A 26,573-nucleotide genomic window follows, 5' to 3' on the forward strand; every position below is an offset into this window, starting at 1 on the left:
GAGCATTAAAATATATAAAGGAGGGTCACATATCAAATCAGCAAATTTGTTTTAATTAACAAGACAATTGTACTTGTACAACTAAAACTTTTCAGTGGGAATGCCATGTTAATGTTCAACTATCCCTGTTTAATTGCAATATCACAGAAAAGTAAAGGACCAAGGACCACGGGGAACAGCATTCTTATAAATGATCACAGCACCTTCTTCTTCAAATGTTTAACTAAATGCTTTAGAAAGAAGCAATGACAACTTCAAGGCAATTGACCTGATATGAAAAAATCAATATTCCAATCATTCTAAATGTCTCAATTAGCTATTTGAATTTTTCAATCATCTTTATTTTGAGGCTCAAAATAAAGGTGATTGCCATCACCTTTTGAGAGCCATTCTAACATAATTCAAAGGACCATCATGACATTTAATGGGGAATAGCATTTACATTTATTTAGCTTACTTCTTTTATTATATCCCAATTTCCTTGGATATTTCTACAGTGTTTTTAAGAAGATGCAAAGAAAGCATCTTCTTAATTATTATTCTGGAATTCTTTATACAGGTAATCCTCAATTTACAATTTACAATCACTTAATGATTGGTCAAATTTACGATAGCACTGAAAAAAGTGACTTCTGGCCATTTTTCACACTTATGACCATTGGAACATCCCCATGGTCATGTGATTTACCTTCGGATGTTTGACAACTGATTCACATTTATCCCAGTTATGGTGTCTCTTGGTCATGGAATCCCCTTTTGCAACCTTCTGGCAAGCAAAATCAATAGGAAATCCAGATTCACTTTACAATTGTGTTACTGATTTAATAACTACAGTGATTCACTTAACAAATGTGGCAAGAAAAGTTGTATAATGCGGCAAAACTTACTTAACAAATTTCTCACTTAGAAGCATAAAGTTTGGGCTCAGTTGTGGTTGTAAATTGAGGACTATCTGTACTCAGTTATTCTGCATGTCTATTTGAAATAGTCTTACCTAGTCTGTATTCTAATCTACATTCTAGTTCAATATACTATTATGAAACCCTTTATTTAATAAGCAACTATGTCTCTCTTCAATATATCTAGATGAAACTTTACATTGATAATAGGTAATTAATTCGGATTTTGGTCATTACCATATCAATATACCATTCAGTCCCATTTGTGGATTCTAGATGTGAATGCATACATTTCTGAAAACAAGAGCCAAACCTTATATATACAGTAAAATGCTGACAGAATGGTAGTACTGTCTGAAAAAAGACAACTGGATTTTTCGCTGCATACATTTACTAACAATCATTTAATATTATATGAAATTTCAATAATGTCATAAATCAAGCAGCAAACTGAATAGGTTTTTTATTCACATATGCAATTCACATACATACATACATTTAGACAGGTTCATAATTGTTTTAATACATTTTGGATTAAATGACAATATTGTCATCCGAAATAGTCTTACATTTCATGTAAGTCTCAAACCAAGAAAACTCTGTAAACTGTTATTATAATAACAGAATGAAATATATAAGAACACATAGTTTAATTAATAACACTATATACAACAACATGAAGACTTTTCTTTTTGTGTTATTATATTAGAATTGTGTTATTATATTCAATCATCAATACTATATCTCAGCAAATCCTTCAAAATAAATATTTCAGTTCACATGACACTCTATGTGGGCATGCGGTGTTTGAAATAGCTGTGTGGAAATGGCATGTCTATTTGCACAGCCCTGATAAATTGACACCAAATAGTTCATTCAATGGCATTAGTTCATTAAAAAACAAAATTTCACTTCTGAATAGAAGCAGCAATTCCCTAAAGCAGGATTAGTCAACCTTTTTATACCTACCACCCATTTTTGTATTTCTATTAGTAGTAAAATTTTCTAACCACCCACCGGTTCCACAGTAATGGTGACTTATAAAGTAGGGAAGTAACTTTACTTTATAAATTTTATAAAGCAGAGTTACAGCAAACCCCTACCGCCCACCATAAAAGCTGGAACGCCCACTAGTAGGCAGTAGGGACCAGGTTGACTACCACTGCCCTAAAATGTCCCACATTTTGAATATATTTTGAATTAATAGCAGTAGACTTATATACCGCTTCATAGGCCTTTCAGGCCTCTCTAAGCGGTTTACAGAGAGTCAGCATATTGCCCCCAACAATCTGGGTCCTCATTTTACCCACCTCGGAAGGATGGAAGGCTGAGTCAACCCTGAGCCGGTGAGATTTGAACCGCTGACCTGCTGATCTAGCAGTAGCCTGCAGTGCTGCATTTAACCACTGCGCCACCTTGGCTCTTGAATTAAACTTGTGTGTGTACCTGTACATCTAATGTACCAATTTAAAATCCCATAGTGTCTGACACAGCAGTTTCCGTACACATTTTGCTTATGTATATAAAATATGCATCATTTCTGCAGCTCAGAAATGAAGTATATTCACAATACACAAGTTGATTAAAAGAACTGAATTGCAATCTATTTAACATCCAGTTCCTTAAATATTGCAAAAGAAGGCATCAGATTGAAACATAGATAGAGTGGAATTTTGTATATGCACTATGATGCTGTAACTTATTATGATTCCCTTTCTGACAAATGACATCTGCTTGGTTCAGACTTGCCATTTACTCAATGGAATTGAGAAATTCTCTATTCAGTCAGTGCCAGATCTAATCAACAGTGTGATAACAGTGTAACAATCACAATACATTGAACAGTTCCAATAGAAAAGATAAATATCTGCAGCTCAGAATTGAATTATGAGCTTTTGGTGCAGTCTGAACTGCAAGTGTTTGCTTGCAGACAATTCATTGCCCACCTAAGTAACAACTGTCTTATGATGTTGGATAATGAAATGCCTGCAAACAAACAACCAAGCTCAGACAACATCAAAACTTTGCATTGAACTTTATAGGTCAGTTCAATGCCACTCAACGAACGTATAAACATTTTTTCCCTTTCTCCCTTTTTAAATCACCCTGAATACTTGCAATTATACAAAGAAATTAACTGGAATGAAAGCAAAAAATAAGCGAGCCAGTTTGGTTTAGTGGTTAAGGCACCAAACTAGAAAGTGGAAGACCATGAATTCAGATCCCGCCGTAGCTGTGAAAGCCAGCTGGGGAATGTTGGGCCAGTCCCTCTCTCTCAACACAACTCAATCCACCTCACAGGGTTATTTTGGGGAAAATTGGAGGAAGGAGTATTCAGTATGTTCTCCACCTTGAGTTATTTGTAAAAATAACAAGGGCAAGATGCAAATAAATAAATAAAAGAACAGAACAGAAACTTGTGATATATACATTCACAAATAAAAGGAAATAAAGGTAAAGGTTCCCCTTGCACATATGTGCTAATCGTTTCTGACTCTAGGAGGCGTGCTCATCTCCATTTCAAAGCCAAAGACCCAACGCTGTCCAAAGATGTCTCCGTGGTTATGTGGCTGGCATGACTAAACACTGAGGGCGCACAGATGCTGTTACCTTCCCACCAAAGGTAGTTCCTATTTTTTCTACTTGCATTTTTACATGCTTCCTAACTGCTAGGTTGGCAGAAGCTGGGACAAATAATGGGAGCTCACTCCATTATGTGATGCTAGGGATTTGGATCACCAAACTGCCAACTTTTCTGATCAACAACTCAGCATCTTAGCCGCTGAGCCATAATTGGAAAAACATTAAAATATCAATTTTCAATTATTTTTACCCACACTTTAACCGAGACAGATGAAGAAAAAGTAGCTGATAAGAAAAATCCTTAATAATATAGATAGGAGATTGTGACCACATCCAAAGAAAATTATACTATCCATAGGATACTACAAACTTCTTTGTTGTTGTGTTATATCTCAGTAAGCAATTTCTCAATATAAAAGATGCAAAAGATTTTGTGATTGGTTTTTGTGTGTGGAATAAATATAGCAGTTAAGAACAGAAAATTATTTAATTTATTTTACCTGGCATCAATTTATACAATTTGTTCAACAAACATATGTTTCACTATTTTGATTTCTAAAAAAAAAAAAAAAGCTATGTACTAGTTTGCCTACTATTCCACCACAACCATTTTAAAATATTACTATTTAGAGAACTAATTTTAGTGGATGTGTAATATGGATCATGGCCTTGTATGTTTGCTAAAACAGATTTAAACAAAATGCCTTATCACAAAGAATTTTCATATAATTCATCAAGTTCAATACTGAAATAATTATCTCAAAGATTTTGAAGAAAATCTCCTGTATCTTACTAGTATCTTATAAGAAACTTACATAATATTAGATATTATAAAAAGATTCCTTAGATTTGAATTAAAGATGATATACAGTACATTATATATTCTTCTAGTATTATAACTGGTTGTATCTGATAAAACATGGTAGGTTATGAAAAACCTTTGAACTTCTTTCATCTAAGACTTCAATCCTTTTCTCTTCCAAATACAATCAGTGGTGACAGGTTTTTCATTAGGGCTTTAGATTCAAACACAAAAAGGTGCTTAAAAATACATTTGGTTGAGTGGACGTCTTCAATTCTTTAAGCCAACTAAGTTCATGTGGCAGCTAGTTTACATAAATCTCTAATCCTCTTCCTTTTCATTTCTTATAATGAATAAATTTAATTTCATGCGGAAAAATAGCATGATCAAGGAATAGTGTAAAAGATCAAGAATCAAAGACTGTTTTCATTTTTTAAAGCATATACATCTTGAAACGGTGGACATAACTTAATGACAATTTATTTATTTGAATTTTCTAATGTCCAATATTTGTAATTAAACCTTAGGGTCCCAACTATAAATGACTTTTATCCATGGTTTTTAAAAATGTACCATCTATCAAAATAGTTAAAATTGGGTTATGTGAATAAACCTTAACTTTTTATGGACTTTCTATATCTTAATTCATAAATTTGCTGGGAAAATACTATGAATTTGCCTATGGTATTAAAACATGTAAAATGATTGCACAGATTTGATCTAGTAAACTTTTTGGAACTATATATAAGTATAAATATTGAGATAAATATTGTATAAAAGTTTTCCAAAAGATAAATTGGTGGTAGAACTCTGGCTTAAGTTTACTATATATTGTATGCACTCATTTGCTATCTTAAGGTAAATCTCAAATTACATAAATCACTGAGAAACAAAAAGGACAAAATGCTTCGAAAACATCATCAGGCTGTCAGGAAATAATCAGATAACATTCTGTGTGATTGGTAGTTAGGTTCTTTCCCAAGAGGGCCCATGCAACATAAGCAGAGAATGAACGTAAGAGAAGGCATAAGACAAATAAACCAAAAAGAACTGCAATGGCTAACCTCTACTGAAGTTAAAAAGCAAAAGGAGCATAAAGAATGCCTTCTAATACCTTCTCAGTGGTTGCATCCAGTTTATCATTTAAAAGCTCCTACGGCAGAGTGTTTAAAGTATAGTATTGCAAGCAAACTCTGCCCACAGGCAGGAGTTCGAACCTGAACTAATCAAGGTCAAGGTTGACTCAGCCTTCCCTACTTCTGAGGTCAGTAAAATGAGGATCTAGATTGTTCGGGGTGTATTATTGGATGGTATATAAACCTAAATGCTATTGGTATCATTTAAGTGTTCAAATCTTTCATCTCTCTGAAAGCTGCCTAAATGTATTGATCAAAGGCCCTAGAATGGATGTATTCCCAGCACTAATGAAGAATGCCTTACGTATTCTTTCTTTATTTAAAAGTACAGGTAGTCTTTGACTTACAACCACAATGAACCCAACATTTCTGCTATTAAGTCAGAAATTTCTGTTGTTAAGTGAGTTTTAAGATCTTTCTTGCCACAATTGTTAAATGAATCACTGCAGTTCTTAAGTTACACAGTTAACCTGGTTGTTAAATCTGGCTCCCCAATAACCTTGCTTCTCAGAAGGTTGAAAAGGGGATCACATGACTCTGGGGCCCTGCAACCATCATAAATATGGGTCAGTTGGCAAGCATCTGAATTTTGATCATGTGACCATAGAGATGATGCAATGGTTGTAAGTGTAAAAAAGTGGTCATAAATCACTTATTCAATACTGTTGTAACTTCAAATGGTTACTAAATGAATTGTTCTAAATCAAGGACTGCCTGTATTAGAAGGAAGTATAACTAATATGAGATATTGCTAAATGTACAGTGTAAGTTTTCACACTTCAACTGTTATGTTTGCAAATATACTGAGGCCAATCACTGCAGCTATTTAATTATTTTAATACATACATTTTGTGTTCTTTTACTATTATTAGGGCTACATAGATCATACATCAGGCCTGTCATTGTCAGCTCTTTTCAGAAGTAGAGGTATTTGCAAAAATGTTTAGGGAAGTATATCACTAAATATATTCCATTGCAGCCAATTAGGCTTGGATAGTTATTTTTCACCTTAATCTGAAAAAATGGCATTGGAATAAATGTGAGAAACGGGAGGGGGAACAGGAAAATAACAAAGGGTTACTGGAGAAATGAACATCAATTTATATTTTTTTCAGATGTTAAAAACAAATAACCATAATGCATAATTATTGGGGAGCTCAGTGTGTTCTATAAGATTTGTGAAAGATGCACAAATAAATATAACAGGAATCTATAGGAGAGATTACTCAATACAAATATTCAAATGTTAAGAACACAGTGGGGTTCATGGTACCTAGCTAAGACAATCCTGACATGGCCCACCACTTTTTATATAGCCTATGATTTGATGCTGGAGAAATTACATACAACATTACTTTGATTATGCCTGAGGAAGCACAGCTATTACACAGCCATGATTTCCATGCACAAAGTATTAATCCCTATTCATAGAGAAGTAGATCAGTGAACAGTACAATAAATCAAGCATTAGTTCTTTCTTTCTACTTATAATTTAGAAAACCTACATAGTAAGCACAAATACCTTATGCCTAACTATGTCCTATTGATTTACAGCTAGAAAAAAAAATCTGACACAGGAATGCCTAAAAATTCATCAATGTTATTTAATCTTTTTAATTCTTCCAAATGTGTTTATTTTTTTTAATAATCTCATTTGGGAAGCAGCTGAGAACAATAAAAAATATTAATTCCATTTCCAGGTTTCTGTATTTCACAACCCATCTTCAACTATGGAGGGAAAGCTTCAGGACAGCTAACTGTCTGCTTTAATTAAAACTGTAAATAAATTGTAGGTGGTCTTGATAAACTACCGAAAGAGCATTGGTGACAGTATTACTGTAAAATAACCTGCCCATCAATCAACCTGATCAATATAATAATTGTTCCAGGCTGAAACAAAAGTACAATCTTTAGCTGAAGGCAGCCAATTACTAAAGGAGATTATTTTGTTGTACATTATGTGATGTAGGTAAGCTATTTATGCTAAAAAATTAAGAAACAGTTGGAACTAAACAAGTAGCTTTGGAGTACTTTAAATAATTGCTGACTTATAAACCCTACAGCTATATAACTCGGCTTGCTATCTTCTGATTGCCTCATTATCCCACACCCATTGCTAAATTGTTTTCTTTTATCTATCAAGATATATATAGCTACTGAAAGTTAATGACATTTTTTTTAAAAAAATCCTCATTTTCAAGTTTAATGTTTTTACTGTTAAATATAGATGATGAACTATATTAGCATAACAAGATGATACTATGAATGCTATGTATTTGAAACAGCACTATACAAAACATTGTAAAATTTAATAATTTTAAATAAAATGCTGCTAGGAAAAATACCATATTATACATATTTGCATAGTAGCTGATCAACTGTGTCTGCTAAGAACACGAATGGATACAGAGAAACTGCTTTTCGTGAGCATGATGTTATTATAATGTACCTGTGTCTTTGTCCTGTACTTCTTCCAGGTGCAAGTCATTCAGGAGATGCTCCAAAATCTTCTCTGGTGTCCCTGACACCACAACATATCTGTCAGAAAGGAGAGAGTCCACAGAGTCATCCTCTGTTGAAGACTGAGAACGGCTGCTCCATTCATCTTCCTCATCTTCTTCATCAATGTATTTAAAATAAGGCACATCAAATGTGTGCAAAGGCAATTCTCTGCCTGGAAACAAAGCAGAATCCTTCTTCTCTATGTGAGGGTCAAAGATCCTCAGTCTCGAACTTCCCATACTGTACGACAAATGAAAATGACATTCCCTCAATGCTGCCCTCTCACTTTGGTTGCCAGCAACCAAATTCAGCCAGCTGCCGAGAGGTCTGCGTCAGCATGACTCCAGCTGAGTCTGAGCACCCAAGGAAAAACTCTTACCTCCAATCATTCTCGGCACTCCCAGATGTGGGGGTTGGGCTTTGTGACAACACTCTCCTAAGCACCAGCACATCTTGGTCCAGTTCCTTCACTTGAACAGTGGTCGCTTCATCATCCGGCTTTAATTTGGAGAGGGAGATAAACAACAAAGAGAAAAATGAATAAAATCTCAAGGGAGTGAAAGAAAAAGGGGTGGGGAATAGCTTTGATTAGAGCTGCATTTTCTCTCTATTGAGGCTGCCATCCGCAGCAGGCACTGCCTTTGATTTACATTCAGAAAATTCACAATGCACCAGAATTTGAGCAGTACCTTCTTTTCCCAGGAGCACTGATAGCATATAACAAAGCTGTTAATTACAAATTATTAGATTTAACACTTAAATGAAAGGATGACAGTTAATAGAAAAAGGAGCGTTCTTTAGTTTGCTTTTTGCTTGATGGAAGTTACATTCTGCTCTTGCCTACAACTTAAAATTGTTAAGGAAGTTATAACCAATTTACAGCATTTCAGTGAGTTTAACTGCTATGTCAATATACTAGACCATCCTATAAAACTACTCAAGCAATGAATATGTCAAAGAATACAATATTCACTCTTGCATACGGAGCTCACGTAACAAAAAATTAACTTCCAAAAACCAAAGCCCACTAAAAGCATGGGATTCACAAAAGATTGCCTCTTGGAAAATTAGTATTGCTGCTTGTTGTACTGACTTTTTTCTACCCCAAAGCCTAATAAATGAAGGGATTAGTCATAGACATACAGCCTATTAGAACAGGCTATTATAATCTTAAAAGAGTGACTGTATAGAGCCAGGACTGTTGACTAAACAGCCTGCAGGAACTATACTGCTTGGAGAAGAATTTTCATTTCTTCCAAGACCTTCCTAGAAAAATCTTGCATAAAGCACCTTCTGATATTATTTTAATTAAGTGTGGTAATCTGCACTCTTTCTGGCTATGTTCAAATGTAAATACTTCTCACATCCTATAAGACAATGCAAAACATAGATCCAAAATCAGATGACAGAAGCAAACTGGCTGAATATAACAGAAAATGCAAAGAATTATAAAGCAATGTTATTTGATGTTTAATCTTCTTTTAGTCATCGTTTTTCCATAACATGAAGGAATCTGAAAACAAATCATGCCAGAGGAGTCACAGAAATAGGAAGTCTTGTCTGCACACTTTTAATATTTATATATAGGAGAGAGAGAGAATAATTATTAATTTTTTGCAGGTTCAGATATGCCGGTACTAAACCAATTAACATAAACCTTTTGTTGAAAAATTCCCTTGGGAGATCAAGACATCATGTTTCAGGAATACCAATGTACAACTGTAATTTTCTATTTCACGGTATATGCTTTTGTTGCCCACAATATGCAAGACAGACATAAAACAGTAAGCTATGTAAAATCACTAACATTATTCAATTAAAAAAGATTTCTCCATACAGCCAGTTCTCATTTTATTGTTTTCCAACCATCCACATCAATCTTGTGCCAGGGTTTCCCAGGAGATGGTGTCGATATCCAGGGATTTGAAAAAGGTTTTTAGCATGTCCTTGTATTGCTTCCTTTGTCCCCCCCCCACCCTCCATGCAATTGCTTTCCTTGAGAAAGCTCACCATAGCTCTTTGGGGATGCGATCGTCTGGCGTCCTTACAACATGGCCTGCCCAGCATGTCTGGGCTTTCATCAGCAGGGTGTAAACTGATAGCAGACCTGCTCTGAAGAGGATTTCTGTGTCTGGCATCTTGTATTGCCATCGGATCCTCAGAAGTCTGTGGAGGCAGGTCATGTGGAAGTGATTGGGTGTCCTAGTGTGCCTCTTGTATACAGTCTAAGTCTCCACTGGCATACATCAGGATAGTTAGCACTACTGCTTGGTAGACTCTGAGCTTTATAGCAACGCTTATTCCATGGCCATCCCACCAGTTGGCCAGTACTTAGCCAAATGCAGAGCTTGCTTTGGCGATTCTGCAGTTGACCTCACCATCTATTGTCACCATATAGGAGAGCATTCTGCCAAGATATGTAAATTGTTCCACTACTTGCAGCTTTTTACCCTTCACTGTGATGGTGGGTTCTTGGTGTTGGGCTTTCGAAGCTGGCTATTGCATCACTTTGGTTTTCTTTGTGTTGATAAGGAGGCCGAAGTTGTCACCTGCTGCTTCGAATTTGTCCATACTGGCTTGCATTTTCTGCTCTGATCCAGCATTCAGGGCACAGTCATCAGCAAAAAGCACAGTCTCCTTTATCTTGGGGACAGCCTGGAATCTTCACAGGTCCTGTATCTCAGGCTAACTCCCAAGGAACTGTTCTGGAAGGCGTCTGACAGCATGGCTGAAAACATTCTACTGAACAGCATTGGCGCCAACACGCACCCTTGCTTGACGCCATTGTGATGGAAAAGGCCTCTGAACCTTTTCCGTCATCCAGAACATGAGCCATCATACCATCATGGAACTGATATGCCATCAGGATGAATCTATCAGGGCACCCAAACTGATAGATTTGGGTTCAGACAGGCCTTCATGACTTACAGTGTCAAAAGTCTTGGTGAGATCCACAAAAGTGCTGTACAATTCGCGATTTTATATTTACTACACTAAGAAAGACATAAAATAGTGCTTAACTATGGATCACATAGATCCCATCCAAGAGCACCTATATAATACTTGCCTGCCTGTGCTGTGCTGGTTATAGTATCTGGCAGTGCCTTGTTTGTGTGTGTGTGTGTGTGTGTGTGTGTGTGTGTGTGTGTGTGTGTGTGTTGTGTTTGCGTTTTGAGTTGTGTTTATATTAACTATGTTGTGTATACCACAGATATTGTGCCTATTTCTCTGGAACTTGCCAGGTAGATTATTTTTCTTTTGAAATATTGCTTTTTGTGAAAACTCTTAAATGGACAGAACAGAGAAAATCTCACCCTGCCTATTTAAGAACTAGCAAAAACAAAAATAATTTAAATTATTACTTTAGTTAAATATTTTCAAACTACATAAATTTTTCCTTAAATTTCTAAATCATTAGTGATTTCAAAAAAGGCTTTCCATGAAGGACTAGCACAATAATTGTTTAGGAACATAAATTACAATATGAATTCATTAACTTCAGTGAGACATTTAGTATAAGGACACAGAGAACAGGAAAATTTATTTCACTGCTGCATTAACTAAACTAACACTGATACATCTAGCAATAATCTATTTTTTATCTTCCCACAATGTGATGCTGGTACCTGGGCATGACCTTCGGCTCAAAGCAAAGGGTACATTTGCAGAGCATGCCAACAGCTTCAAAATTTATAGAGGGCCCCTATTGAAAAGCAGCATGTTTAAGAAAACAAAATATGCTAATACAGTCTTGTATTTCTCTGAAAGCAATGTGGAATTAAATTTCTGTGTTTATAAAATTTGCTGTTTTGACTTGAAAACTCAAAAATATATTTCAACCTGCTTTGTGAAATTACAACTTTTCTTATTTGTATTCTAAAAAATTACCCTGGAAAATCAGGACCATAGTTCACATTTGCAATTTTATCATTTTTAGGGAGAAGTAACTAATAATGATTTCTAATTGTGAATCAAGGACTAGAAATATTGATGGTAGTTGATATTAGCTGAAATTAAACAATAGTTTCTCTTTGATGAGAGAATTCTGTTTGTTCACAAGCAACTCCTCCAATGAAGAAAATGCATAAACTTACAACCTGCATTGGTAGTAAATGTAAACATGTATACACAGAGACATACAGACCATATATACGCATGAATACATCCACCCACAATTTTATTCATATTTTTAAATCTAAATCCATAAAGTATTTGAATCAGTTATAAATAAGAATCCTTTTATCTAATATCCCAAACATATTGCAAACATATTCCAAATCAGAAAATCAATAATTATATGACAGACATATCAATGATAATAATCATTATTGCCTCTATTGTGACAGATTTGTAAGCATTTGCTGATGATAGCAATAATCATATAATAATAGTCAGACTCATATACTGCTTCATAGTTTACAGTACTCTCTAGGTGGTTTACAAAGAGCATATTGCCTGCAAAAATCTGGGTCCTCATTTTACTAACTTCAGTAGGATGAAAGGCTGAGTCAACCTTGAGCCAGTCAAGATTGAACTGCTGGCAGTGAGCAGGGAGTTAAGCCTACAAAATTGCATTCTAATCAGTGCACCACCACAGCTCCTTATGATAAGGTGACCAGATTTTCAGATTGGTAAAGAGGGACACCATTGACTGGGGAGGAGGGGGGATTGATTAAAAATTTTATATTTTGTCAAAAGTTCACAAAAGGCGATTAATGACCACAGGACACTGAAACCATCATAAATACAAATCTGTTGCCAAACAAAATTTTGATCACGTAACCATGAGGATGCTGCAACAGTCGTTAAGTATGCAAAAATGGTCGCAACGGTCGCTAAGTGTGAAAAATGGTCATCAGTCACTTTTTTCAATTGTAACTTTGGTCACTAAACGTTTTCCTCCTCCTCGAGACACCTCACTTCTTCCTTCCTTCATTCCTCTTGCTTATCTACCTTCACCTTATCCATCTTCTGCTCTTTCCCTCTCTTCCTTCCTTTCCCCTTCCATCCTCTCTTTCCTCACTCACTCCCTTCCTCCTTTTCTCTTCCCGGGTGCCGTTTGGAAGGCATTGTGACCCAGCTTGGTTGGAGACGTTTGGGTGACACCATTTGGGAGTTTTTACGATCTAGTTTTTACGATCCAGCTGGCCGAGAGAGCTTCGACCCTTCTCTAACTGCTGGCTGAGAGAGCCTCGCCCCCCCCCCTACTGCTGCTTTGTCTGCCGCGACTGCCGCTGTGCCCTGGTTTGCTGAGGCCGTTTTGAAAATGCCGCGGCTCAGCTTTAGAGAACACCGTGGCCTAGCTGCAGAGGGGGCTTGGTCTCCTCGCGACTACCATTCTGGCTTGGTGACTACGACCATTGCAGGGCTGCTGTTGGCTTGTTAGACCTTGGTTTGCCGATGTAACTGGGAGAACGCTGTGGCTAAGTTCTTTGGAGGACACCCCCCCCCCGTTTGTTGACTGCTATGACTGCCGCCCTGACTATCTTAATCACTGTTATGCCGATGTTGGCTGCTGCTGGCTTGCTGTTCTATTGGCTCGCTGAAGCCACCCTGAAAACGCCCCGGCTTAGCCGTCTGGTCTGTTTTGTCAGCGTGGACTGGGTGAAGGGGTGGCTAGCCTGGATGGGTGGGTTAGGGCCTAGAGTGATCGAGCGGCTAGTCTGTAGCCGCCATTACGGCCCTTTTGAACTTTTCCCCCATCCAGAGTTTTTCAATCTACAACAGCCGTCTTTCCATCTTATTGGGCGTGCAAGGCCCCCCCGGTTTGCCCTCCTTTGTGGCTGGGGGGTGGCTTTCTTGTTCACCATCTTTACCATCTACCCTAGCTGGCTCCTCCAATTACGTTTCATCTTTATGGACCTAGCCCGCTGGACTTTTAGTTCTGCATCTCTCCCCCTGGACTGCGTCTATTACCGTGGCTATCATCGTCCACTATTACATCAGAAACTTTACCCTAGCCATCTCGACTATTATTCTTTCTATATTAGACCTTTAGAGAAAGAGGTCTTTTTAGCTCCCTCATATCGTGCCGGCCTTGACGGTTTATTGTGCTGTTGCTCTATGGACTTTATATCTTTATGTACGGACTGCTCGCTTATTTTATCACCTTTTTTATACCTGCGCAATTTTTCTTTGTAAGTAGTGAGGATGTGTATGATTGTAAGTGAATGATCCCACTTTTTTAAACTTGTGTAATTCCCTTTTATATTATATTGTTGCATTTTAAATCTTTGTGGGGGTGTGAGTGAGTGAGTGAGTGTTTGGGTGTGTAAGCGAGATTGGGATGGGAACCGGGTTCCTCCACACTGAGTGCTTTGCAGAAGTGTTGGGGGGATCTGGGCCTACTCCAATCTCAGGATGACTGATTCGAAGGGCCTGTTGGGAAATGCGGGGGCTATGGGGGTGGGTGGAGGGACTACGGACACGGGAGTGGGCCGGAGCATTACGGTCTTAACAGGGAAGGGCAGATATGGCGGGGACTTTAGGGCTGGCCATTACCGGGGAAGGAGGGCTCACTATGTTACAGAGATCCCTCCTTCCGGCCCTATGAGTCCCACTCCAAGGCCAGATGGTGTGAGTAATCAGGACCCTGGTCTCAGGCTGCTGTCGCTAAATGCCAGGTCTGTAGTTCACAAGGCTCCCCTCATCCGGACCTAATTTTAGACGAGAGGGCAGACCTGGCATGTATTACTGAAACCTGGCTGGGCCTGGAGGGAGGAGTCCCCCTCACTGAAATGTGCCCAGAGGGTTTTCAGGTGCTTCATCAGCCACGACCCTAAGGAAGGGGTGGGGGTGTGGCTATTGTTATCCGAGAGTCTCTAGTACCTCGTAGGATCCCTGCTCCAGAGCTTGTTGAGTGTGAGTCCTTGCTGGTGAAGTTGGACCTCAAGGGTCAAGTGGGCTTGCTGTTAACGTACCTGCCTCCCAACAGCGTTGCAGCAGCCCTCCCCTCGCTCCTCGAGTCAGTAGCTGAGCTGGCAATTGAGTTCCCCAGGCTTATGGTTCTGGGGGATTTCAATTTGCCTTCACTCGGTGAACACTCTGATGGAGCGCAGGAGTTCATGGCTTCCATGACAGCCATGGGCTTGACCCAAGTAATTCGGGGCCCAACTCACTTGGTGGGTCACACGCTCGACCTCGTATTCCTCTCGGAGCAGTGGAGTTGTGATCTTGGTTTGAGGGGTAATGAGACCTTACCCCTGTCATGGTCGGACCACTACCTACTGAGGCTTGACTTTCGGAGACCAAACCCCCACTTTAGGGAGGAGGAACCGATTAGGTGGTTCCACCCCAGGTGCCTTATGGACCCTTTGGGCTTTCAGACGGAGCTTGGTGTTGTTCCTGATACCCTCGCCCACAGTCCGGCAGAGACTCTGGTTGCTGCTTGGAATTCAGCAGCGGCAGAGGCTCTTAACTGGATTGCGCCTTTACGGCCAATCCGAGGCAGTGGATCCAGGAGGGCTCCTTAGTTTACTGAGGAAGTCCGGGAGATGAAGCGCCGAAAGAGACGCCTAGAGCAACAATGGAGATCCAGTAAGTCTGAGTCAGACCGAGCGCTTTTAACATCCAGCATCAGAGTCTACCTCCGGGCAATCAGGATGACAAAAAGAACACACATTGCCTCTCTGATAGCTTCTGCTGAGTCGCACCCAGCTGCCTTGTTCAGGATAACCTGTTCCCTCCTAAACAGGACGGATACGAGCGATCCTTTGCAAGGCAGAGCTGAGGACTACGTCCAATTCCTCGTGGATAAAGTTGCTCGGCTGGACTCCAATTGCGCAGAGCCAGCCGAGGCACCAGGGGAGAATCTGAATGGACATCACTGGATTGATTTTCAAGCTGTTACCCCTGAGGACGTGGACAAGGCCATGGGAACCGTAAGTGCCTCCACATGTGTGCTGGACCCGTGCCCCTCCTGGCTGGTTGCTAACAGCAGGGAGGTGACACGGGGCTGAATCCAGGCGGTTGTTACCACCTCCATTTGGGAGGGGTTCTTTCCCCCTGCTTTAAAGGCGGCGGTGGTGAGACCCCTCCTGAAGAAGCCATCTTTGGATCCAGCCATTTTAAACAACTATCGTCCAGTCTCCAACCTCCCCTTCGTGGGGAAGGTTGTTGAGAAAGTGGTGGCCTTTCAGCTCCGGTGGTCCTTGGAGGAAACCGATTATCTAGATCCTTCCAGTCGGGATTTAGGCCTGGCTACAGCACGGAAACCGCTTTGGTCGCGCTGACCGATGATCTCTGGAGAGCCAGGGATGGATGTCATGCCTCCATCCTAGTGCTCCTTGACCTTTCAGCGGCCTTCGATACCATCGACCATGGTATCCTTCTGTGACAACTGCGGGAGGTAGGGGTGGAAGGCACTGTTCTACGGTGGTTCTCCTCTTACCGCTCGGACAGGTCGCAGTCAGTGTTGGTCGGAGGGCAGAGATCGACCCCTAGGCCCCTGAATTATGGGGTGCCGCAGGGTTCGGTCCTGTCCCCCCTCCTGTTTAATATCTACATGAAGCCACTGGGTGAGATCATTCCACGGCGCAGGATAAAATACCATCAGTATGTGGACGATACACAGTTGTATCTGTCCGCCCCGTGCCAACTCAGTGAAGCGGTTGACGTGATGTGCCAGTGCCTCGAGGCTGTTAGGGCCTGGATGGGGGTTAACAAGCTTGTACTCAATCCGGATAAGACCGAGTGGCTGGTGTGTTTCCCTCCTACTAATTGGCCAAGTTTTCCATCTCTCAGACTGGGGGGTCAAACAGTATGCCCCTCAGATAGGGTTCGCAATTTGGGAGTCCTCCTGGACCCACAGCTGACTTTTGAACACCACTTGTCGGCTGTGACCAGGGGGGCATTTGCCCAGGTTTGCCTGGTGCACCAGTTGCGTCTCTACTGAACCGGCCCTCACAACAGTCACTCATGCCCTTGTGACCTCTAGACTGGACTACTGCAACGTGCTCTACATGGGGCAGCCCTTGAAGAGCATTAGGAGACTTCAGCTTGTCCAGAATGCAGCCGCACGATCGATCGTGGGTGCACCTCGGTTCACCCATGTAACACCTATCCTCCGCGAGCTGCACTGGCTGCCTATTGGTCTTCGGATACGCTTCAAGGCGCTTCGTCACTTATAAAGCCCTTCATGGTATTGGACCTGGGTACTTGAGAGACCGCTTGCTGCCAATGACCTCCAATAGACCGATCAGATCCCACAGATTAGGCCTCCTCCGAATTCCATCCGCTGGCCAATGCCGACTGGCGACTATCCGGAGGAGAGCCTTCTCTGTGGTTGCTCCGACCCTCTGGAACGAACTCCCCGTGGAGATTCGAACCCTCACCACCCTCCAGGCCTTCCGCAAAGCCCTTAAAACCTGGCTATTCCGACAGGCCTGGGGCTAAAGAGCTTCTGCCCCCCTCCTTGAATGGTATGGTTGTTGTATGTTTTAAATTGTGTACTGTTATGTTCGTCTTTTTATCCCCTGTCTGTACCCCTTTCCCTGACTGAATTGTGAGCCGCCCTGAGTCCCCTTTGGGGAAAAGGGCGGCATATAAATGAAATAAATCCAAATCCAAATCCAAATTCCTTCCTCCTTCCATTCTTTCAGCTTCCCTTCTTTTGCCTATCTACCTTCTCTGTCTTTCTGCTCTTTCCATCTCTCTTTTCCCCTTTGCTTCTGTTCCTTCCTCCTTCCATCCTTTCACCTTCCTTCCTTCCTATTTCTTCCTTCTTCCTTCCTTCTGCCTATCTACCTTCAGCTTCTCTGTCTTTCTGCTCTTTCCCTGTCTTCCCCTTTCCTCCCTCCTTTCTTTCCTTTCTAGTTCCATCTTTTCTTCTTTCCTCTCTCTCCCTTTTTCTTTCTTCCTTCCTTCCTCCTTCCATCTTCCTCCTTCTCCTACCTATTTTGGAATTCTGTTACAGAGGCCACTTAGATGTTTATGGGAAGCTCAGAAAAGACACAAGCACAAAAGCACTTTGCCATATATATTTCCTTACAAAGTGACACTTAGAAATATACGACTGTATCTGTGATATTGTCTGTAATATATTTGAATATTACAACTAATTGCCATTAAGAGGTCTGTCATCCTGGTCTTTAAAATCATTTAATAAGAAACAAAAGATAAACTTAATTTGCAGTGCATTGCATTACTTACAGGATTTGTGATCAATATAATCTGGATCAATAAGATGAAGTAAGTATCAAAATAAAAGGTGAGCAAGTAAAGGATACAATGATAGTATGGGCTAAAAATTTGGTTATACAATAGAGTTAGATAAATGGCAGAAATTGTGGAATAGGAATTATTAATTAACGATGTCAACTGCATTTAAAGAAAATCTTTATAAAATGTTTTATAGATGGCATTTTTCACCTACAAGGTTGGCAAAGATGTTTAAGGACATGTCCGCTAAATGTTGGCAATGTCATCAGATACTTGGTTCATATTATCATATGTGGTGGACATGCCCAAAAGCAAAAAAATATTTGACAAAAATATATACATAGTTGGAAAAAATGATAAATCAACATACAGATTTAAAACCAGAAATATTTTTGTTGGGCATTTTACAGATAAGTGTAATAAGATGAGCACATATTTGATTTTACTTGTATTAACTGCAGACTAGAACAATGAAAAAGTGAAGATGAAATGTGATTAAAAATACTAGAATGTGCAGAAATGGTAGATTAGCACAATTGAGGAAAAGAAAGAAACTGAGCACTGTGACATGGGGCTTGTTTTATCAATGGTTAGCTTATAAAAACAGAAGTTAGATACATGGAAATATAAGAAAAGGACTAATGATACAAAGAAGGTTTGTTAAAATGGATAAGCTATTATTATTATTACAATTTATTCATTAAATATTAAACTCAGTCAATTAAACATTCAAAAATGCATCACAAATACCATTGACTGGTGCTAATGGTTGATACCGGTTGCTGCCAGCATCCTAGGTATCAACCAAGTACCTTAAAATATGCAATTGTTGTTGTTGTTGTTGTTGTTGTTGTTGTTGTTGTTAAACTAATATCAATGTAATGAACCTTGTTGTAAACACTTTGATTATTATTTCCTAAACTATTTGTACCCAGACAACAAAAAGTTTAACTGAAAATGGAATTTTATGTTATAAAATAAAAAAACCATTATATATAAAAAAGATATCACAACCTACATTTAACAAATCATTTCTCCAAGTAGCTTTTTTCACTCCCCCTAGTAAAGCCATCCAAGATAGTGAGCACCTTCCAATGAATTTCATGGTTAAACTGTGTTACATGAAGAACTGCCTTCTTTTATATTTTCTGAAGTTTCCATTATTGGATGATCCAGAAGTTTTAATTTCTATGTAAAAAATATATATGATATACCGGTATTTGTCATAGATCTATTTTTATTTCTAAGATAAAAGGCATAGTTGCTGGGAGTTGGGCAACATATACATGAATTATCATTATAGAGGAACTGTTCTTCATTCTTGATCATTATGGTTCTGCTTTCTGCATTATTCCCATTCTATTTAAGGCCTAATATGTGTTCAAAATTCCAAACATGGTGATATTACAGATGTACAATGCACTTTTGTGCTAATGACATTTTAATTGGCAATTTCTTTCTAATGAACCTTTGATCCACAAAGAATTTCAGGATATGAATAATTTGATGAAAGTCTCTCACTGTTAATATACATTGTGTATTGAGATTTTCATTTAAAGTATTTATTGCCTAGGCAAGGCACATCCATTAGGAATATTTAACCTACTATTTCTATTTCTAATCTATACCAACCTATTCAAAAGGGTAACTAATTAAATAATCCAAACCTAACATGTACACGCATATAGCTCTTAGTCAATCATCACTTTAAGACTTTACTGTTTTCAAGCAGAAACTAGACAGCCGTAGAACCTTTTAAGACTGAGTTAGGTTCTACTAAATTGACAGACTTGTTTATATTCACTATACATAAAGAGGGGGATTATCCATATTTTTTCACATTTTCCATCTTGGTTGAAAGACAGTGGCTATTTTAGATCCCTATACTAGCTATGCAAATACAACAGATTGTCTTTATCACATAGCACTCTAGTAGAGATTAAAATAGAGATTCTTTAAAATACTGAATACCCACTGTTTTACTGCTAGTGTATCTAGAAATCATTTGTGCAAAATGTGGGCCACACAATTATGTATGGTTTAACATAATTATAGAAAATAAATATAATAATCTACTTACAAAAGAAACAATTTTGCCTTGCCAGCTAGCATTTGATTTTGTCATTACAAAAGCTTTATATATGACAAACAATAAAATGTATCCAATTAAAATATTATAGGACTCTATAATATATTCTCTATTTTCCTATAGAATATAGGAGTAAATGAGATGGTGGGCAGATTTCTGTTTTGCATGGAGAGGATTCCTATTAGCTTTCATTTTTATTGGATTTGTATAAAAATCCAACTCATTTAATACAAGCCTCTCTTACCGAACAAAGTAATTCAGTTGAGGTACATTAGCTACATTGTCTATGAAAAGAAGCAGGGAGTTAGGCATGGTGAGTACCACATGTACATAGAATAATAATAGAGTAGGACGTAAAGAAAATTGGAAGTAAACTGCTATAAAAGGATTGAAGCTATTTTCATAAAAATTATACTGACACTACCTTTCTGACTCGACTTCATCCAATATGGAATGGAAATGGAAGCCTGGTATCAATTCCAGTTATTTTACATCCGGTTATGCTTTCAATATAGTTTTTAAGAAAATAAAACATTTCCATTCTACATACAGTATAATAACAATAGCATTTAGACTTATATACTGCTTCACAGTGCTTTACAGCCCTCTCTAAAAAGTTTACAGAGTCAGCATATTGCCCCCAACAAATCCTCCAAGACTTTGGAAGGATGGAAGGCTGATAGGTTAAACTATCAAACACAGTAAATTCTCACAACAAATCATACTTCTTATTCCCAAAATAAGAAAGTAAATCTTAATTAGCTATAATTTTGGGAATACCACAAATATAATAGCAGTAGACTTATATACCGCTTCATAGGCCTTTCAGGTCTCTCTAAGCGGTTTACAGAGAGTCAGCATATTGCCCCCAACAATCTGGGTCCTCATTTTACCCACCTCGGAAGGATGGAAGGCTGAGTCAACCCTGAGCCGGTGAGATTTGAACCGCTGACCTGCTGATCTAGCAGTAGCCTGCAGTGCTGCATTTAACCACTGCGCCACCTTGGCTCTGTATGTTCAATATACAATAAAGCTGTAAGCAGTGGCACCTCCAATATATTATGTAACATGCATCCTTTAAAACAAGATGCTTGTTAAAAATATCATGTGCTTTCTTGAACAAATAATGCTTGTGATATTAAAATATGAAAACGGGTACAATTCCAGAAAGCAAATCTGTAGAGAACATTTTGTTATTCATGGTCCAATAATCTATAACTATAACACATATCACCATTTGGTAATTATACACTTGATACACTTTTCATGGTATTTCTTTTCACATATACATGTTTTGTTATATAATGTTCCAAGCAATTCTCCATTTTGCAATGGAACAGAAGTATTGATCCCTCATAATGAGGGCTCATCATTACAGAAGTCTCTCTGGCACAGGGATCCCTTAGTGATTCCAGAACTATCTGCATTCTTGAACAAATAATGCTTGTGATATTAAAATATGAAAACGGGTACAATTCCAGAAAGCAAATCTGTGGAGAACATTTTGTTATTCATGGTCCAATAATCTATAACTATAACACATATCACCATTTGGTAATTATACACTTGATACACTTTTCATGGTATTTCTTTTCACATATACATGTTTTGTTATACAATGTTCCAAGCAATTCTCCATTTTGCAATGGAACAGAAGTATTGATCCCTCATAATGAGGGCTCATCATTACAGAAGTCTCTCTGGCACAGGGATCCCTTAGTGATTCCAGAACTATCTGCATTCTTGAACAAATAATGCTTGTGATATTAAAATATGAAAACGGGTACAATTCCAGAAAGCAAATCTGTGGAGAACATTTTGTTATTCATGGTCCAATAATCTATAACTATAACACATATCACCATTTGGTAATTATACACTTGATACACTTTTCATGGTATTTCTTTTCACATATACATGTTTTGTTATACAATGTTCCAAGCAATTCTCCATTTTGCAATGGAACAGAAGTATTGATCCCTCATAATGAGGGCTCATCATTACAGAAGTCTCTCTGGCACAGGGATCCCTTAGTGATTCCAGAACTATCTGCATTCTGAGTAATCATATAGTAATCCGGCATGGTAGTTTCTTAAAATTGAGCAGGCATACAACAGAAATTTCAGTTTCCAAGTGATCTACAGCAGTCTTTAGAATTCCAATAGAAAAGTGCACAGCAGAAAATGAATGTTTGCACAAAAGGTTATCCTTTCAAAATTGGAAATACCTCCTTATTAAAGCATAATGAGTTTAATATACAATGCAAAAAAGGTGAAGCTATAAATATGATATCTGGCATGTTACTTTCATTGGGATGCTCTATCCACACAATTCCCATCTCAACAAATGAAAAAGGCCCCCCGTATATTAACAGAAATCCAGATGAATACATCACTAAGTGGATTAATCTATGATAAATTTATGTAGCTCTATAGTAGTTTGTGATGGAGTTAAGCATGATTTGCAAGTCAGAAGGTGCGGTTTCACAAATTGAAGAACACTACAGCATCAACAATATCAACTTGGCATAATGATTTTCTCAGGGGATCATAAATCAGCAGACAGATACCTCTAGGAATTCCAGCAACTGTTTGATTCTAAAATTACAGGCCACCGCAAGTTTTAAATGTGGTAATGTTCTGTTCTGTAAGCAGATGTCATACTCTTCCTTCGTCAATAACAAAAAGCAGATTTCATCTCATTCCTTCATCAATAACAAGAAAAATGTGCTTATTATAGTTTCAAGGCTACCATGGATAATTTCACTTTTCTGATGCCAGGAACAATGCAAGAAAGCCAGCAGTTCATTGAATAAATCTCCAGAGCATTTCAGCTACATAACAGGTGATAACACTATATACATGCATCTCAAAACGAATACTATTATTTAAATCTAAAACTAATACATTAGGAAGATTAAAATATAAGCCTAAAGTTTTTAATCTACATGAATTAACGTTTTAAAGTATTAAATATTAAAAATTTAATATTCTTATTTGTTTCAGTTTCAGTTTATTAGGATTTGCATGCCGCCCACTCTCAAGAGACTCAGGGCGGCATACAGATAAAGGCAGGAAGGGGGAACATATAAAAATTAAAAAGAACAGACATTAAAATTTCACAAGATTCATATAGTTTAGAATGGGGCTGGATAAATCAACAGCCTCAGGTCTGCCGGAACAGCCAGGTCTTAATCGCTTTGCGGAAGGCTGGAAGAGTAGTAAGGGTCCGGATCTCCATGGGGAAATCGTTCCATAGGGATGGAGCAGCTACAGAAAAGGCCCTCCCCCAGGGAGTCGCCAGCCGACATTGATCAGCAGATGGAATCCGGAGGAGGCCTAGTCTGTGTGATCTTATAGGTCTCTGGGAGGTAAATGGCAGGAGGCGGTCTCTAGGTAGCCAGGTCCTAAACCATGTAGGGCTTTAAAAGTAATGACTAGTACCTTAAAACGTGTCCGGAGACCAATGGGAAGCCAGTGCAGCTCGCGGATGATAGATGTAACGTGGGTGTACCTAGGTACACCCACTATCGCTCGCGTGGCTGCATTCTGGACTAACTGGAGTCTTTGAATACTCTTCAAGGGCAGCCCCATGTAGAGCGCGTTACAGTAATCCATTCTTGAGGTGACGAGGGCATGAGTGACCATCTGAAGGGCCTCCCGGTCCAGATAGGGTCACAACTGGTGCACCAGGCGAACCTGGGCAAAGGCCCCCCTGGTCACAGCCAACAAGTGATGTTCTAACGTCAGCTGCGGATCCAGGAGGACTCCCAAATTGCGAACCCTCTCTGAGGGGCGTATAGTTTCGCCCCCCAGGCTAAGAGATGGAATAGCTGGACCATCCTTGGGAGGGAGCATCAATAGCCACTCAGTCTTGTCGGGATTGAGTGCAAGTTTGTTCGGTCCCATCCAGACCCTGACAGCCTCCAGGCACTGGCACATCACTTCTACCGCTTCGCTGAGTTGGCATGGGGCGGACAGATACAATTGAGTATCGTCCGTGTATTGGTGGTATTTAATCCCATGCCGGCATATGATCTCACCCAGTGGCTTCATGTAGATGTTAAATAGGAGGGGGGACAGGACTGAGCCCTGTGGCACCCCATAATTGATGGGCCTAGGGGTCAATCTCTGCCCTCCAACCAACACCGACTGTGACCTGTCCGAGAGGTAGGAGGAGAACCACCATAAAACGGTGCCTTCCACTCCCACCTCTCGCAACCGTTGCAGAAGGATACCATGATCGATGGTATCGAATATGTATTACACCTATTAACAAATTCAAACTCCTGTAATCAACACAAAACCCATGTATCCTAAAATGGAATAAGGAATAGCTAACCAGGAGGAGAGAATGGATCACCTGAGCACTCTTCTCTTACTTGTCTAAAAAGATTGGTTTTTTCATCATTTTTCCAAGACACTAAATTCCACCCTTTAATCCCCGCTTAATAAACATTTATGGCTTTGTTATCTGCAGGTGAATGCTGGTAGGTAATGCATATAAATAAAAACTACCTTTTATGTGATATATATACGCAAGTATTTATACATTTTACATCAGAAATATCACTTGGTTTATTGAATATTTAAAGTAAAAAGAAATAATACAATTATTTATATAAATCAACAGAAGTAATGTGAAACACATAAAAATAATAAAATTAATGATCCAACAGTAATGTTTTTCACATTTTAAAATGGCATTAGATTAGATATGAGCTAAAATTAGAATCAAAATTATTAGAATCCAATGGGATACGTTTACAGTGCCTAGTCTAAATGCCATTGATTAAAACATGACTAATCTAATTTAGAAATGGAGTACAACAGTTCAGTGATTAAATAAACTGAACTTGTCAGCTACAAAGTTGATAGCCAGGTTTGTGACCAGAACACCACAATACTTGCCCTACTCCTCTTGCCAACTTAGCAGTTCAAAAGTATGCAAATGTGAGTAGATAAATAGGTACTACTTCAATGGGAAGATAGTAACTTTCCATGCACCTCAGCGTATAATCATGATGGACAATGTGTATAATATGTGACAATGGAAAGGTCTTCGGTCAATGCTGACTCCTTCAACAAAGAGCTGGATACAACTGGACAGGGGAACCTTTACCTTGCTTTAATCTACCATATTTTTTGGAGTATAAGATACACCTTTTTCTCTCAAAAAAGAGGCTAAAAATCTTGGTGTATCTTATACACTGAATATAGCATTATTTGCCTCCCAAAACATTGCCCCCTTCACCAAAATGGTCATGCAGAGCCTTTAGGAGACTTTCAGAGTGCTCCTGGGGGCTAGAAGGGCAAAAATGAACAAAAAAGGGCTATTTTGCCCAATTATGTCCTCCCAGACCCCTGGAGCCTCCTAAAGGCTATGCATGTGTGTTTTTGAGAAAAAATGGGCCTGTTTTTGAGAAAAAAAATGGCTTTTTTGTTCATTTTTGGCCCCCAGCCCCCGGGATCACTCTACAAGCCTCCTAAAGGTTATTCATGCCCTTTTTAAAAAAAATGGGCCCATTTTTTGGGAGATTTGCAAAATGCAAACACTTTTTTTTTTAATTTGCCTCTTCAAAATCTTGGTGCGTCTTATACTCCGTTGTGTCTTATACTCCGAAAAATATGGTAGTTTTAATCTAACCCACTGTATGATAGGGTCACAGAAAAAAGTTTTATTTTCAAAGAAAAAGAATGTATTTCCAGTCATGATAATTTTAATTTTTGTTACAGAGAGCTGACATTAAATTTAGAATCATTCAAGAATTTCATTGAAAATGAGTATTTTGTTCAAGAGAAACGAATATGTTAATAGAGATTATATTACCGTAATAGGATAATGTTTTCAGTACATGGGATTGCATTCTGTGTACTATTTTATATATATCAAATCCAAAAAAAATGTAAAAGCACAATTATTCCTAAATGTGTGGGGAAAAGCATGATCTTAATGAAAGTTTTAAAAGTAAAGCTATTTTTATCTGTTTTGATATTAAAAATATTACCCACAAATTATAAAAATATCTTATCGAAGTCCTATAAATCGTATGACATAAACTGTTAAAATTATTTTTGTACAGAAAATTAAGCCTCTTAATAAATTTTCTTCCTTTCTGTATCAACCAGATTTTAAAAAAAATTAAAAATAATTGTCAGTGAATTAATGTTACAAACAAAAAGGCTTGTCTTGAATGGAACCACAGATTCCAGTGACCTTCCCCTTATTATCTTTCATGCTGAATCTAAACACAAGAATGTATCCAAAAAAATGAAATGACAGCCATCCCCTTCAAAGATCGTTCAGGTGTGTGTCCTTGGTTCATAGTATAACAAGTACTCCCCATGGAGTCTGTCAGTCTACGGACAGTCTTTCCATGTGCATTTTAATAAAAAGGCACAACA

At 38.5% G+C, this 26,573-nt stretch overlaps 1 protein-coding gene across 2 annotated transcripts in view; it reads right to left on the reverse strand.

Annotated features, from left to right (window-relative positions):
• Positions 1 to 26,573, reverse strand: part of RAPGEF5 (Rap guanine nucleotide exchange factor 5) — a 115,196-nt gene that overhangs the window by 35,083 nt on the left and 53,540 nt on the right. The window contains exons 10-11 of one of the 2 annotated variants that reach the window (XM_014055104.2): positions 8,302 to 8,420; positions 7,870 to 7,958 (exon numbers count right to left, since the gene is read on the reverse strand). In XM_014055104.2, the coding sequence (XP_013910579.2) occupies positions 7,870 to 7,958; positions 8,302 to 8,420 (208 nt within the window). Of the gene's footprint in view, positions 1 to 7,869; positions 8,163 to 8,301; positions 8,421 to 26,573 lie in introns of both variants that reach the window. The other variant, XM_087712778.1, reaches the window with a different exon arrangement.

This window comes from Thamnophis sirtalis, unplaced genomic scaffold (genome assembly GCF_051295495.1).
Source record: "Thamnophis sirtalis isolate CommonGarterSnake01/CBP01778 unplaced genomic scaffold, rThaSir2_p1.2 scaffold_4, whole genome shotgun sequence".
NCBI lineage: Eukaryota > Metazoa > Chordata > Lepidosauria > Squamata > Natricidae > Thamnophis > Thamnophis sirtalis.